At 40.4% G+C, this 16,029-nt stretch overlaps 1 protein-coding gene across 1 annotated transcript in view; it reads right to left on the bottom strand.

Annotated features, from left to right (window-relative positions):
- The window catches only part of ecel1 (endothelin converting enzyme like 1), a 99,254-nt gene that overhangs the window by 16,901 nt on the left and 66,324 nt on the right, over nucleotides 1–16,029 (bottom strand). The window contains exons 8-12 of the mRNA XM_003225483.3: nucleotides 13,420–13,518; nucleotides 8,475–8,549; nucleotides 5,872–5,975; nucleotides 2,697–2,755; nucleotides 284–335 (exon numbers count right to left, since the gene is read on the bottom strand). Coding sequence (XP_003225531.1) covers nucleotides 284–335; nucleotides 2,697–2,755; nucleotides 5,872–5,975; nucleotides 8,475–8,549; nucleotides 13,420–13,518 — 389 coding nt within the window. The remainder of the gene's footprint in view (nucleotides 1–283; nucleotides 336–2,696; nucleotides 2,756–5,871; nucleotides 5,976–8,474; nucleotides 8,550–13,419; nucleotides 13,519–16,029) is intronic.

Raw genomic sequence — 16,029 nt, 5'->3', positions numbered from 1 at the left:
TCTCTTTGCATACTGACTACACCAGTGACTCGGAAGAAGTACCCACCCTTGGCACAGTTTGAATAACCACCCCGACATCTCCTGCATTGGCTTAGCACTTTCACATTGTTATCACAATTGATTTTACTTTAAACCGCCACAGCAAGATCCTATGGGTTTAGGAATGGGTTCTTGGTTTTTCCCAAATAACATCGGCCAGGGTTCCATTGGGTGCAGCCACAGCAATGAAAGTGTATTGTGAAAAACCACCTGGTCTTCATCACAAGCTTCAAGTGGCACTTACTGTGGGAACTCTGGGTCATAGAGAGTGGGTTGAAGGATCCCAGCTGGGAACACTGTAGGAAGAGGAGAGAAAGAGTTATAGGAGAAAAGCGGCTCAGAGAATATGGAAAACAGCCATTTACACTAGCCTGCATTTCTCTTCTGGAAATGAAGGAAGACCTTCAAGACCTAGAAATATAATTCACATTTATAGGTTTAACTGTTGCAGACTTGATTAGCATGGTCTAAGAATCTCTGGGTCTTCCAGTATAGTTTGAATATTCCTTCATACGTTTTATTGCTTACAATGAGGCTTACTGTTAGATAGTAGTGACATATGGCTTTCATGTCAGTGCAGAAGTGAAGATACTCCAGGTGTGAGACTAAATTTCAAAGGAATTATCCAAAGCTATGGATCTATTTGGAGGGCAGGGTTCAGGACCTTCAAAGTTCCCATCAAAGTCAGAACTAAAACCTTGTAAAGCAAAGTAAAGAACCTGCTTTGATTGAAGTCAAAAATCAGAAACTCCTCAAAGCACAGCAGACAAAAAACCTGTACAAGAAAACCGCACTACAAACTAGAGCTGACAGCTGGCACAACAAAACATTGCATGGAAAGTTGCGTATATTCATTGCTCCACTGACATGGAAGCCAATCAGGTTTCCATTGCTCTTAGGTACCGTATATACTTGAGTATAAGCCGACCCGAATATAAGCCAAGGCACCTAATTTTAACACAAAAAACTGGGAAAACATTGACTCCAATATAAGCCAAGGGTGGTAAATTTCAGAAATAAAAATAGATACCAATACAATTACATTAATTGAGGCATCAGTAGGTTAAATGTTTTAGAATATTTACATAAAGCTCAAATTTAAGATAAGACTGTCCAACTCTGATCAAATCATTATTCTCATCTTCTTCGATGTAAATGTGCTATGTATCCTTTTAATAATAATAGAGTAAAATAATACATGTAATAATAATAATAATACAGTAGAGTCTCACTTATCCAAGCCTCGCTTATCCAAGCTTCTGGATTATCCAAGCCATTTTTGTAGTCAATATTTTCAATATATCGTGATATGTTGGTGCTAAATTCGTAAATACAGTAATTACAACATAACATTACTGCGTATTGAACTACTTTTTCTGTCAAATTTGTTGTATAACATGATATTTTGGTGCTTAATTTGTAAAATCATAACCTAATTTGATGTTTAATAGGCTTTTCCTTAATCCCTCCTTGTTATCCAAGATATTCACTTATCCAAGCTTCTGCCGGCCCGTTTAGCTTGGATAAGTGAGACTCTACTGTAATAATAATAAATACAGGAAAATAATACAAGTAATAATAAATAGACTAAAATAATAAATGCAATAATAATAATAATAAGATCAGAGTGAAATAATAAATGTATTATTAATAATAAAAAAATAGAGTAAAATAAATGTAATACCGTGTTTCCCCGAAAATAAGACAGTGTCTTATATTAAGTTTTGCTCCTAAAGATGTGCTAGGTCTTATTTTCAGGGGATGTCTTATTTTTCCATGAAGAAGAATTCACATTTATTGTTGAACAAAAAATGAACATTTATTATATACTGTACATTAGTTGTCATCACAAACCAACATAACGAGACAAACTCTGAATCCTATCATGAATTTCTTGTTACTACCATTATTTCCATGTACAACTGGTATGTACATTTACCGATCCTGCATGCTCTGGTGTTCTGTTTCGCAGGCACTGGGCATGCTTCCAAACAAAAACTTTGCTAGGTCTTACTTTTGGGGGAGGCCTTATATTTAGCAATTCAGCAAAACTTCTACTAGGTCTTATTTTTCAGGGATGTCTTATTTTCGGGGAAACAGAGTAGTAGCAACAATGATAGAGAAAAATAATAAATGTAATAATACCAATAATAATAGAGAAAAATAATAACTGTAATAATACCAGTAATAATAGAGAAAAATAATAAATGTACCATATATTCTTGAGTATAAGATGACCCAAATATAAGCCAACCAGGACTCTCACCGGAGTATAAGCCGAGGGGGGCTTTTTCTGTCTTAAAAAAAGGGCTGAAAAACCAGGCTTATACTCGAGTATATACAGTAATTTATGGCAGCATAAATGGATTGTAATAAGTGTTATTTTGGGTCCAGTTTGGCACAGTCCAAATATTAATTTAAATTATTACACAATAAATAATGGCAATGCATTGTTTGTGATAAAACAACAACAATAAATGGATGGTGATATAAGACACAACAGCTTGCCATTTTTTAAAATCTAAAAATGACCCCAAAACTAAATGCCAAAACTTTTTGAAGCATGTTGGAGCAGCTCAATCCCTCCATAGTTATCCGCCTTGTCATATGCCAAGCCCTATAAAACACAGGTTATATTCCGCTCTGGTTCATCATACCCATCTGGTTCTTGTTGGGAAGATAGTAGGCATTCAGTGCCTGGGGAGGCAACAACCATCTGCAATAAAACACACACACACACTTGGATTAACAGATTTGTCTTGGGCCCTTTCTACACTGCCATATAATCCAGATTATCTGCTTTGAACTGGATTATATATGAGTCTACACTGCCACAAAACTCTAAAATCAGGACTGTACATAAAGACCAACACTCAAAAAGCAGGGGAATTCCAGACAATAATTAATCAGGGCCAGCTAACACATCCCACCAAAGATTCCCCCAGGCAGCAATCAGCCAGGCCTTGAAACTGCAAGATCATTAAATGCCAATCCAGGTGGCAAACTGGAACATTTACGCATGCCTCAAACAAACAAGAGTTCTTTCTCACACAGATATATGAACCTCACTTACTTAATTTCCAACAGACCCCGAAACCTCAGAGGATGCCTACCGTAGAGGTGGGCAAAATGTCAGGAGAGGATGCTTCTGGAACATGGCCATACAGCCCGGAAAACTCACAGCAACCCAGATGATTTGGATTTTATATGGCAGTGTAGAAGGGGCCTTAAAAAGTGTAGAGTTCTCACAATATAGTTCCTTGGGTTTTACTAGTTGTAGTTGAATATATGTCCATGCCTTCCATTTTTTTCTGGGGACCCTTGAGAGTAATTTCTTGGATTGGATTGTGATTTGCTTTTTTAAAACGAAAGCATGGTTTGCTAACTTGGTTTGATGGCTTGAAAGGCCAATTTTCTCCTCTTTGAATTTTGTTCGCCCTTTTCTTAGAGTTGCACAGCAACACTGCAAAAATGCCATTTCACTGAAGCATTATAGCACTCTAATAATGGAAAAAAATAGAGAGAGTGAAAGGGAAAAAAAGAAAGAAAGGGGCGATTTTCTTTGGATAGATCTTGGAAATATAAAGAAACCGACTTGAGGGTGGGAAATCAAATGTTGCAGTTAGTGATTGGTTGGATGTTTTTTTAAACCTGAAAACAACAACAACAACAAGTAAGAAACCAACCTCTGAGGGCCCTTCTGAAGGGACCATAAGCCAGAAAATAGTAAACTTTTGTCTATGTAGCTTTTCCTCTGCATATGCCCTCCCTTCCTGAGAGCTGGTGCCTTTCTAAGGGGTTGTTTCAAAGAGAGAAGAAAGCTCAGAGTAAACAAGTGAGGTCACAGGTATCATTTCTGCCAAGTAAGTGTGGAAGGTGAGGAAGACCCTCAGCCATTGGTCAATTTTAGATAAGCCAAAGGTATATAATCTTTATTTGCGACGGCCATTTGCATAGTATGGACTCACTAAAGTGGGTGCCTACAGCTGTTTGGCTTATCATCAGCTGTGATAACAATAAAAGGTGTTGTGGTAATCTCTGAGCGGTTAGACTCAATTTAACCCTCTCTGGGGGAGATTCCACCAAAAAGCAGCAGAGTAGCAAAAGCAAAGCTTTCAAATGCAACAGTTACTTACACGGGGCGAGCAAGAGAAGCCTTTGTCTATTTAGGACTGCAATGACTGCAGAGTCTCAATAAAAGTTCAAAAAGTATTTATTCAGGTAAAAAGAACTCCATTGTAGATAGAAAGGCTTGGGAGCTGTCTAGTCTACTCTAGACTGGTTTCTAAGGAAAAATAAGAAAGGAAAAATAACAAACATCTAAATAGTTACATCTTGCCAGGAGAGATGGCAGGATGCTTCTTGTGAGCTTGAAGAACAAAGGGAGAGAAAAGGACCAGAATGGTTCCAACCTCATGGTCCAGTTTATTGGGGCCATAAAAGACATTCTGACCAATGAGAAGTTAGTGTCCCTAGAGATTCACATTTCTACTAACTTCAAAATAAGGGATGTGACGTAAACAGGATAGAGTGAAAGCCTATCTAGGCATGCTTTGGAAACAGGGAAAGGATTCCCTCAATCTAACTCTATCATCTATCTAACTACATCTAGACTTGAGTAGTCCAGGATGATTCCCAACAAAAGGCTTGTTTTATTGCTCTCCTGGAATTCTCTCCTTTACTTCCCCTCCGGGCTAGTCTCCAACACTTCCACACATCCCTATAATCCAGAATATCAAGGCAGAAAATCCCACAATATCTGCTTTGAACTGTGTTATCTGAGTCCACACTGCCATATATTCCAGTTCAAAGCAGATAATGTGGGATTTTATTCAGCTGTGTGGAAAGGGCCTAAGAAACTCCCAAAATATTTTACCTACCCACAGGAACCCAAACATCACAACAAAGAGTAAAATCCCAGGACTCAACGCTTCTATTGAAGATAACCCAACCTCCAACAATCGGGGGGCGGATTACATACAGATATTAAGTTCTTTTATGTCCTCCTAAGGAAATGAAATGGGCTGAATTCACCTTCTCTGGCCTGAAGGACATCAACAGAGGACCATTGCCTGGGTGATTATAATAGCTCTTGCAAGGGACAGTTCCTACATGCCTTTAGAGCAGGCATGGACCAACTTGGGCCCTCCAAGTGTTTTAGACTTCAACTCCCACCATTCCTAACAGCCGGTAGGCTGTTAGGAATGGTGGGAGTTGAAGTCCAAAACACCTGGAGGGCCCAAGTTGGTCCATGCCTGCTTTAGAGGTTTCTGATCACTTGCATAACTACAGATGAAAGCTCCACAAGCAATTCCAATGTCATGATCTCCAATCTTTGACATCTCCGGACACAGACCAAGCGCTGACAAAGAACAGATGCCAGCCATAAAACCTCAATTACCCTCTGGTATGTGTGAGCCCCTATATAAATGGGCTACAGAGAAGATTCTGGTATTCTATACAAATTGTTAGGTTCGCTTCTTCCAGTTGTGCTGTGGGTAAGTCTTCCACTAGGAGAAAGCACCAAGACACACGCTGGTATATTCCAACAGGTTTTATTGTACAGAATACCAGAATCTTCTCTGTAGCCCATTTATATAGGGGCTCACACATACCAGAGGGTAATTGAGGTTTTATGGCTGGTCCGTTTTATGGCTGGCATATGTTCTTTGTCAGCGCTTGGTCTGTGTCAGGAGATGTCAAAGATCGGAGATCATGACATTGGAATTGCTTGTGGAGCTTTCATCTGTAGTTATGCAAGTGATCAGAAGCCTCTAAAGCAGGCATGGACCAACTTGGGCCTACCATGCATTTTGAAGAAGAGATACTTACGCCGACTTGTCCACCTCCTGCCGGATCTTCTTCACCGACAGCTTGATGCTGAATTTGATGCTGTTGAGGATGTTCCTGAAGTAGGTTTTCTCATTGACTTGGAACTGTGGGAAAATACAACCTAACGCAAATTAATAGATTGCAAACTGCTTTGGCTCAAAATAAATAAACAAATCAATATCAAGTCCAGGATTTAGGTCTTTCAGCTCCTCAAACAGCACCTGCTTGATGTGCATGGATCCTTGATATCACCAGAAAGATTTGGGAATTATTTTCTTTAGAAACGCTGGAAATTTGCTGCATTTAGTATAGACAATGGATGTACCAATAGATCTGTTCATGATAAAGCTACATCCCATACTTCTGTTCATTTATAATTACAATGATGGTTCACAAACTCAACAAATAAATAGCTGCAAAGCATCAGAAGAAGACAGAAGGTAACTAAAACTCATTGAACAGTAAAACTTAAAGGCATGGAGCTGCCTTCATACAGGTTTCAGATAGGCTTCCCTTGGGAGAGAGAGATTTCCACAGATGTAATGCCACAACTAAGAAGGTCTTTGCGCCTATTGCCACTTGCCTTTATTTATAGCTGGCTAATTAGCTTTATAATTAGTTCATTGAATTAATCAGTCAGTTGAAGACATTGAGTTAATTAACAACAAAGACAGCTCACATTTGCAAGTTTAACTTTTGTGGATTTGATTAGTCATGGTTTTGATTGACATGTTTACTCTAGGAAAGTCGAGGTCCTCCAGTGTGACTCTATGGGGGTCTTGTTCCCCTTACCCCCAAAAGTAGTTAATTGTAGACTGTTGTAGTTAATTTGTTGGGCTGCCATGTTAGATAGCTAATGCATTGACTATAACCCCATTGTGTAATACTGGTTGAAAATGCTGTTCTAATGAACATGTGGTCACATGCCTACTGAAGGGCTAAGTAGGTGGTGATGTGGAACTGAAGGGACAGGCAAAAGAAACAAGAGTCATGACCATGTGACAGGCATGACAAGGACTGCATCTTTCACTCAAGAAATTGGTATAAAAAAGGGCAGCAAGCGCGTGTTCTTTCTCTTGGTTCTCACCGTACATCTGTTGCTGATAGCTGTTACCCTCGTGAGTATATCTCGGCATATGCCATTGACCAATAGGAGATCAAAGGATCCTGATGTGTATATATAGGTGTACATAAAACAATATGTCAAGATTAAAAGCCTTCACTGTGAGTTTGGATGAAAACTGAGTCAAAGAGCTTTCTCAAACAGTGAGAAGCATAACAACAACAACAACAACAACAACAACACACAGTCCTAAACACTTGGGAAGTGTTCGACTTGTGATTTTGTGATACGAAATCCAGCACATAGATCTCGTTTGCTGTGTCATAATATGTCTTTGTGTCACTAATAATAATAATAATAATAATAATAATAATAATAATAATAATGCAAAAGGCCACCCTACTGGGATCTGCGCGCATCATCCGAAAATACATCACACAGTCCTAGACACTTGGGAAGTGTTCGACTTGTGATTTTGTGATATGAAATCCAGCATATCTATCTTGTTTGCTGTGTCATAAAATACAACAACAACAACAACAACAACAATAATAATAATAATAATAATAATAATAATAATTTTGCCATCCCAGGTGACAGTCGCATTGATGAAAAACAACAGGAAAAACTCAGCCGCTATCAGGACCTCAAGATTGAACTTCAAAGACTCTGGCAGAAACCAGTACAGGTGGTCCCGGTGGTGATGGGCACATTGGGTACCGTGCCAAAAGATCTCAGCCGGCATTTGGAAACAATAGACATTGACAAAATTATGATCTGCCAACTGCAAAAGGCCACCCTACTGGGATCTGCGCGCATCATCCGAAAATATATCACACAGTCCTAGACACTTGGGAAGTGTTCGACTTGTGATTTTGTGAAACGAAATCAGCATATCTATCTTGTTTGCTGTGTCATAAAATAATAATAATAATAATAATAATAATAATAATAATAATAATAATTAATAATAATAATAATAATAATCTTTATTTATATACCACTCTATCTTCCCAATGGGACACAAGGTCAGGCTGTGCAGTAACACTCTGCTGACAACTGATAAGGACTCTGCTATGTATGGGTTTATTTTTCTAGCTTGCCTCTGAGACAATCAGTCCAGTGCATTGTATTTAGGGCATGGCTGAGAAGGAGAAAATTATAAATCATGTATCCATCCCACCATTTCGATATGTCACTCCTTTTTTATCCCTAAGAGGGATACTTCAAGAAAGGCATAGCCATGTATAGTTCTTTCCCCAAGAAATTTTGCTGTCTAAGATAAAGGACAAGTTGGCTTCCATTCCCATCTCCACATACAGAAGTTGATCAGAATAGCATGGTTCTCAGTTAAGCATAGCTTTGGAGAAGCATCCACCACCACACCTGAAGACATACACCTGAAGTCAAGAGAGTCATTCATGTGGGCAACACACAGTTCTGTTCTCCAGCATCTTCCTATCTCCTACCAACTGAAGATGACACTGATTTCAGTCTGCCCAATGTGAGGGTCGGCCCAAGTCCTAATGAACATACTTGCCTCGTATTCCTTGTCAATTGCTTCTGGGTTGAGCAGGAAGTCTGGGTAGCCGATCATCACCATCATATGCTGAAGCTGCAAGAGAAATGAAACTTTAATATTTGAGAATCCTCTTAACCCTCCTGAATAAACGAAATCTTAATACAGCAAAGTAAATACAATATAGGTATCGCTGACACCTGATGGGACAAATCTTATGTTCGGAACGTTGTAAGAGAAGAGTATAACCCAAGCATGGTCAAATTTGGGCCCTCCAGGTGTTTTGGACTGCAACTCTCACAATTCCTAACAGCCGGTAAATAAGTAAATAAGAAGCAACACTCTGAAAACAGAGGAGTTCCAGACATGGGAATCTGGGGCAGCTAACGACTCTGAACAAAGGATGCCCCCAGGCAGGAAGGAGCCAGGAGATGAAGCTATGCAATGCTAATTAAGGTGATTAACTACAACATTCACACTAGCCCCCAACTGACAAAGAGTTCTTCTCTCACCCTAGACTTTCCACAGATATATAAACCTTCCTTGCTTAGTTTCTCCATACCGGTACCTCACAACCTCTGAGGATCCTCAGTAGAGAATACTTCTAGAACATGGCCATACAGCCCGGAAAACATACAACAACCCTGTGATTCCGGCCATTAAAGCCTTCGACAACACATTACCCTGATAGTTGTTGGAAGGCAAACTCTATCAAGAATATCAGATCCAACAAATTGAATTCCTCACTTGCCTTGCAGACAATTTTATGGTCCAGAAGATGGAAGAGGCAACAAGGGGGTCAGTTCTTCTGGATCTGATCCTAGTCAACAGTGATGGCCTTGTAAATGAGGTGGATGTAGTGCAGTGGTTCTCAACCTGTGGGTCCCTAGATGTTTTGGCCTTCAACTCCCAGAAATCCTAACAGCTGGTAAACTGGCTGAGAACCATTGATTTAGTGGGTCTTTAGGTGGGTGTGCTGGTACGGCTGTACCAGAAGCTCTGACTTTATGTTTGCAGTCATACGACAGGCTGCCTGTCAATCATCATTAAGTTTGGTTCCGCCCCTTGTTCAGGGCTCTGGGAGGGAAGGAGCCATTTTTAAGTCTGTCTCTCTTAAGAAAGCTAAGCTATAGGACGTAGACCAGCTTGTCCCGTAGAAAAGCTTCATATCTCAAGAACATCCGGGGATATAGAACATCCGAGAAAACAGAAACAGAAATTCCAGGGGAAAAGGTCCCAAACGCTCTGGCTGAGAGCTTACAGCCTCTCAGCCCCACAGCTCTTGAGGAAAACAGCCCTAAAGTTTCACAGATCCACGGAACCCCAGTTGAAACATCTGCAAGCCTTGGTTGGTAGGTCCACTTGATACCCAGATGCATTTGGAGTTGGTAGTGGGTCCCACATCAGCTAGGTCCAGATAATAGACAGCCTGGGAGAGGTTATAAGGGGATTTTCTTATAGAGAAAGCACAGTTATCCAAAGCCAATTGTCTGTCCCCTGGGGACAAGATCGAAAAGTCAACAGTTTATTAAGGAAACCTTGAAGTGTTATTTGATTCCTTGAAGATTTATTATTTGTTCAACAATAAAGACTTTGTTATCTCATTAAAGACTCAAAGGACTATCCTTGTTCAGGAAAATCCTCAACAACCTCTCTTTTGAGGCACCCTGGCTTCCCGCTGGGCATAAAGTATATGTCCTATACCAAGACAATAGTTACAGGCCCAGCGCGTGACAGAACAGTGGGAGTGACCATGTTCTACTAGAGTTTGTTATCCAGTGGAGAAGGGGAGTCAAGCATAGTCAGACATGCACTCTAGACTTTAAGAAAGTTGACTTTACTAAATCTATGAGAAAACTGAGTGTGATCCCATGGAATACTAAAAGAGAAGGAAGTTCATGATAGATGGGAATTTCTTAAAAGTGATATAATGGGAAAACTTGATGCAGAATGAGATGATTCAGCACGGCAGTTTCAGCTGTTTCAGCACATCCAATTTTTTGCATTGCTATTTCATCACATTGCAAACAGATGGGACAACGCAAGACTCGGAGTCACACCAAAAATGGAGAGGCGATTAAGAAGATAAATGAACATTCCCAATTTCCTTCACAACAAGTATCAAACTGGCAAAATCTGTGATGGGGTGGAAACTACAAGCTGAAGAAAAGGTGGAAGGAAAAGAAATTATAAATGCCTGCATGTCCAACGGAAGCTCGGCAGTTCATGCTGTGATCCCTTGAACCGAAGCCTTGAAAAACAATCCCCACTCCAATCCATCAAAGTTGGAATCAATTCCAGGCAACACCTTTGGGTCCAGACAGCCTGAATGAACTTGTATTGCCCGAGGCATACAAGACTTATTTAGTAATGCCAGGCATCTAGGAGTCATTCTTGCTTCATGATATTCGAAAGGGTTTTTCAACTTGGCTGCAAATCTTGACAACTTCCCGCAATTTCAGTTATTTGACATTTGATATGAGGCCCTAATTTAACATAAGGAAATTTTACCTAAGAATGGAAATGAATCTAGAAACAGTTTTGCATGCCATGCTGAAATGGCTAGACTGACACATCCTACATCCAAGACAATGACCCATGGCCAATACCAGTGCAAAAGACGGGGCTATTATTGATCTGTGACATTATTTATAATGAAGGCATAGTGGTATACCTCCAGTTTCAATCTAGGTAAAGGCAAAGATTTTACTCTGACATTAATTCTAGTTGTGTCCGACTCTGGTGGGTGGTGTTCATCACAATTTCTAAGATGAAGACCCGGTGTTGTCCATAGACGTCTCCAAGGTTATATGGCCGGCATGACTGCATGGAGTGCAGTTACTTTCCATCCAGAGTGGTACCTATTGATTTACTCACATTTACAACTGCTAGGTTGGCAGAAGCTGGAGCTGACAGCTGGAGCTCACCCCACTCCCTGGATTCGAAACGCCAACCTTTCGGTCAGCAAGTTCAGCAGCCCAGCATTTTAATCCACTGCGCTATTGGGGGTTCCTAGTTTCAATCTACAAACAAGTTATTAGAATAGAGAATAGATTTGGAATAGCCTGTGGTTTTAGTATTTCCAAATTCTCTACACACTCTTCTTTTGTTCTGTGTGGACACGTCAAAAATGAAGCCACACACCACACTGAATCTGCTATCATACTTCCCATTTAGGGTGGCACTTAAACCATCTGTGCCACTAGCAATTTCCAAGCTGCCCTGAAATGTGGCCTTCTTTTTTCACTCCTGTTTTTCAAGCTCCCTCGCTTTGCATCCAGCAACGGTTTTCCAAAGCAATTAACAAAAAGAGTGCTAACAGTTAAATAGGCTGCTTTGCCCCCTAATGCGGAGCTCCAAGGAACAATTAATTCTGAACAGCTTCATCTGCCAGCAAACAAGCCACCCTGATGAGCAAAGACAAAGAAGGAACTCTCTGGGAGAAGCTATAGCATCCTTTTTTGGGCATCTCCCACCAATACAGCCCTTTGTGGAAGCGAATGGCTCTCATCTCTGTGGAGTGAAGAACTCACTCTGGATTTTAGTCTGAACTGTAAAGATGCTGTCCAATGCTGGGCTCTATCTTCAAACTAGCTCCAGTCCCTTGGACAACTTTAAAATAATAATAATAATTAAGGCCAAGATCGAAAAATCAGCTGATGACCCAAAATGCAGACTGTGCAAGGAAACCAACAAAACCATTGATCATCTCCTCAGCTGCTGTAAGAAAATCGCACAGACAGACTACAAACAGAGGCACAACTATGTGGCCCAAATGATTCATTGGAACTTATGCCTCAAGTACCACCTCCCAGTAAAGAACTGGGAGGGATCACAAACCTGCCAAAGTATTGGAAAATGACCACGCAAAGATACTGTGGGACTTCCGAATCCAGACTGACAAAGTTCTGGAACACAACACACCAGACATCACAGTTGTGGAAAAGAAAAAGGTTTGGATCATTGATGTTGCCATCCCAGGTGACAGTCGCATTGACGAAAAACAACAGGAAAAACTCAGCCGCTATCAGGACCTCAAGATTGAACTGCAAAGGCTCTGGCAGAAACCAGTGCAGGTGGTCCCGGTGGTGATGGGCACATTGGGTGCCATGCCAAAAGATCTCAGCCGGCATTTGGAAACAATAGACATTGACAAAATTACGATCTGCCATCTGCAAAAGGCCACCCTGCTGGGATCTGCGCGCATCATCCGAAAATACATCACACAGTCCTAGACACTTGGGAAGTGTTCGACTTGTGATTTTGTGAAACAAAATCCAGCATATCTATCTTGTTTGCTGTGTCATACAATAATAATAGTAATAGTAATTATTATTATTATTATTATTATTATTATTATTATTATTATTATTAATACCATCTGCCTGTGACAAAGAATTGGTGGGATCACAAGCCTGAAAAAGTTACCGAAAATGAACACATCAAACTACTCTGGGACTTGCAAATTCAGACTGACAGGGTTTTTGAGCACAATACTCCTGACCTCACGATCGTGGAAAAAAACAAGGTATGGACCACCAATGTTGCAATCCCAGGTGACAGCAGGATTGGTGAGAAGCAAATGGAAGCGCTGACATGATATGAGGATTTAAAGATCGAACTGCAAAGACTCCGGCACAAGCCAGTCAAGGTGGTCCCAGTGGTGATCGGCACACTGGGTGCAGTGCCTAAAGACCTTGACCAGCACTTAAACACAATTGGCGCGACAAAATCCCCACCTGCCAGCTGCAGAAGGCCACCCTACTTGGATCTCCACACATTATTTACTGATACATCACATAGTCCTAGACACTTGGGAAGTGTCCAACGTGTGATCCAACAGCAAGCATAGTGATCTTGTTTGCTGTGTACTAATCTTGTTGTGTATCAAAATAATAATAATACTAATACTAATAATCTTAGAGACTGAGTTTGGAGCCATGCATATCCCATGATGTCTCCTCACCTTGGCTCTAGCTGCCCTCCGTGTTTCTTCATCCATCCAGTCCAGCTCTTCCAATCGCCGGTCCAGGATGTGCTTGATGTTTTCCACAAGCTGCTGCACCTGAAGCAAAGAGGTCACCCCAGAATCAGAGTTGATTGATAATTTTTGCATGAAAAGGAGGTAAAGTCTGCCCATGAGGTCTGAAAGCCATGTCCTATAAGGAGCAGATAAGGAAGCTGTGTATGTTTAGCTTGAAGAAGAGAAAGTTAAGAAGGAACTTGAGAGCCATGTTTAACTATTTGAAAGGAGGTCATATCGAAGAGGTGGTAACTTTGTTTTCTGCTGCTCCAGATACCGTGTTTCCCCGAAAATAAGACAGTGTCTTATATTAATTTTTGCTCTTAAAGATACTCTAGGTCTTATTTTCAGGAGATGTCTTATTTTTCCATGAAGAAGAATTCACATTTATTTTTGAACAAAAAAATGAGCATTGATTCTATACTGTACAGTAGTTGTCATCACAAACCAGCATAACCAGACAAACTGTGAATCCTATCAAGAATTTCTTGTTACTACCATTATTTTCATGTACAACAATCTATGGTATTGGTGTTCTGTTTTGGTGGGCATGCTTCCAAACAAAAACTTTGCTAGGTCTTACTTTCGGGGGAGGCCTTATATTTAGCAATTCAGCAAAACCTCTACTAGGTCTTATTTTCTGGGGATGTCTTATTTTAGGGGAAATAGGGTACTAGGACAAATTGAGCAATGGATTCAAACTATGGGGGAAAAGGTTCCACCTAAATATTAAGAACTTCCTGATGGTAAGAGCTGTTTGGCCGTAGAATATGCTGCAGTCTCTGAGTGTGACAGAGGTTTCTAAACTGGTCATCTGCCAGGAGTGCTTGGATTGTGTATTTCTGTATAGCAGAAAGGAGATGGACTGGGTGGTCCTTCCAACTTTGTGATACAATGACATAGGACTCTTTATCACAAGAGGCTGCTAAAGGACAATTATAGCGGGATATTCAAAAGCAGTTTTGGAAAGGACTTATTGATCAACATTGTGGCTCTCTCAGTGTAGCATAGTGTTTGATTCATGATCGGATCATCTCTTTTCACTGATGAACAAAACCTGTCAATGAGTCCAATATTGCTCTTCTTCCATTGCTTTTCCTTGCGCAATAATCTCTTTCTACGGCAGTTGTAATATTAAGAAGGAGAGGAAGTTTTACAAGAATGTAGAAACTGCTCAACTGTGTAGTTTGGGCAAAATAAAAACCAGGGGGGAAACACAGAGCACAATGCACATGTGTTGGGCAAATATGGATTAGGAAGTAAGGCTGTGCGGAGGACTGATCACAAGAAAAACTAGCAAAATTCAACAAAAAAGAACTCCAACCTATGCTGGAAATGTGGGAAAAAATAGGGACATTTTACCACCAATGGTGGACCTGTGAAATTTTTTTAAAAAAATTATTGGAAGGCAGTACACCAAATAACACAAGAAATTATACCGTAGGCACTAAGTTCAAATTAGAACCAGAAATGTATCTATTATTCATATCAACCAAGTGCCAGTATCACACGATTTCATCAAGGTGTGTAAGAGATTGTTCCAGTAATACAATGTTTCTGTTTACTTAGACTCCTCTGGAGGTTTTTAAGCAAGGTTGGATGGCCATCTCTTGGGAGTGCTTCAGTTGTGTTTTCTGCTACTTCAGAAAGGGTTGGATTGAATGGCCCTTTTGGCTTCTTCCAACTCTATGATTTTATGGTGTGATAAAGTCCATAAACAATGACCTGGATCATATGCCTAGGAAGCTGAAATATATACATATTATTTTTCCATGTACACACAGATCCTTCATAATTCATCCCAAAAATAATTCATCCCAAATGTTTTTTTATCATGTCAGAAGCGACTTGAGAACATATTGCAAGTTGTTTCTGGTGTGAGAGAATTGGCTGTCTACAGAGACATTGCCCAGGGGACGACCAGATGTGTTACCATTCTGCTGGGAGGCTTCTCTCATGTCCCTGCAAGCTACAGCTGACAGACGGGAGCTCACCGCATCTTGCAGATTCGAACCGGCAACCTTCCGGTCAGCAACCCAACCTTCAGGTCAGCAGTCCAGTCAGCACAAGGGTTTAACCCATTGCGCCACTGCAACTCATATCCCAAAAGTAATGAACCATAGGTCATTGAATCAGGAAAATATGGTTATCAGTTTTGGATGAAGTCAACAGAATAAGTTGGAGACATGTCTCAAGGTGCTCAACAGATGAATAAAAAAAATATATAAAAATTTTAAAAAGCCCGACATGTTTCATATATATGCTCTCAGTGGCCCTTTTTTAGAGACTATCATAGCCTCCAACATTTTACAGATGAAAACCAAGACATATGCAGACAAGTAGCATCACAATGCGATTAAGATGACAAATGTTATGATGGTAATTGGGAAAAACAGAAAAGTTAGGAGAGTCTGCAGCAGCTTGCTTTTGCCTGAGCCTATTGGGAAGGAAATGACTTTGCTCTCTCCTCTCCCCTGCTCTATTGAGTGCAAAGTATATTTTTCACATTGACCTCAGCTTTGCAGCAACAGAGGTAAGATGTGGACAAAGGGG

Source organism: Anolis carolinensis, chromosome 3 (assembly GCF_035594765.1).
Source record: "Anolis carolinensis isolate JA03-04 chromosome 3, rAnoCar3.1.pri, whole genome shotgun sequence".
Taxonomy (NCBI): domain Eukaryota; kingdom Metazoa; phylum Chordata; class Lepidosauria; order Squamata; family Dactyloidae; genus Anolis; species Anolis carolinensis.
The sequence above is the reverse complement of the archived record's forward strand: the minus strand, read 5'-3'. Positions and strand labels throughout refer to the sequence as shown.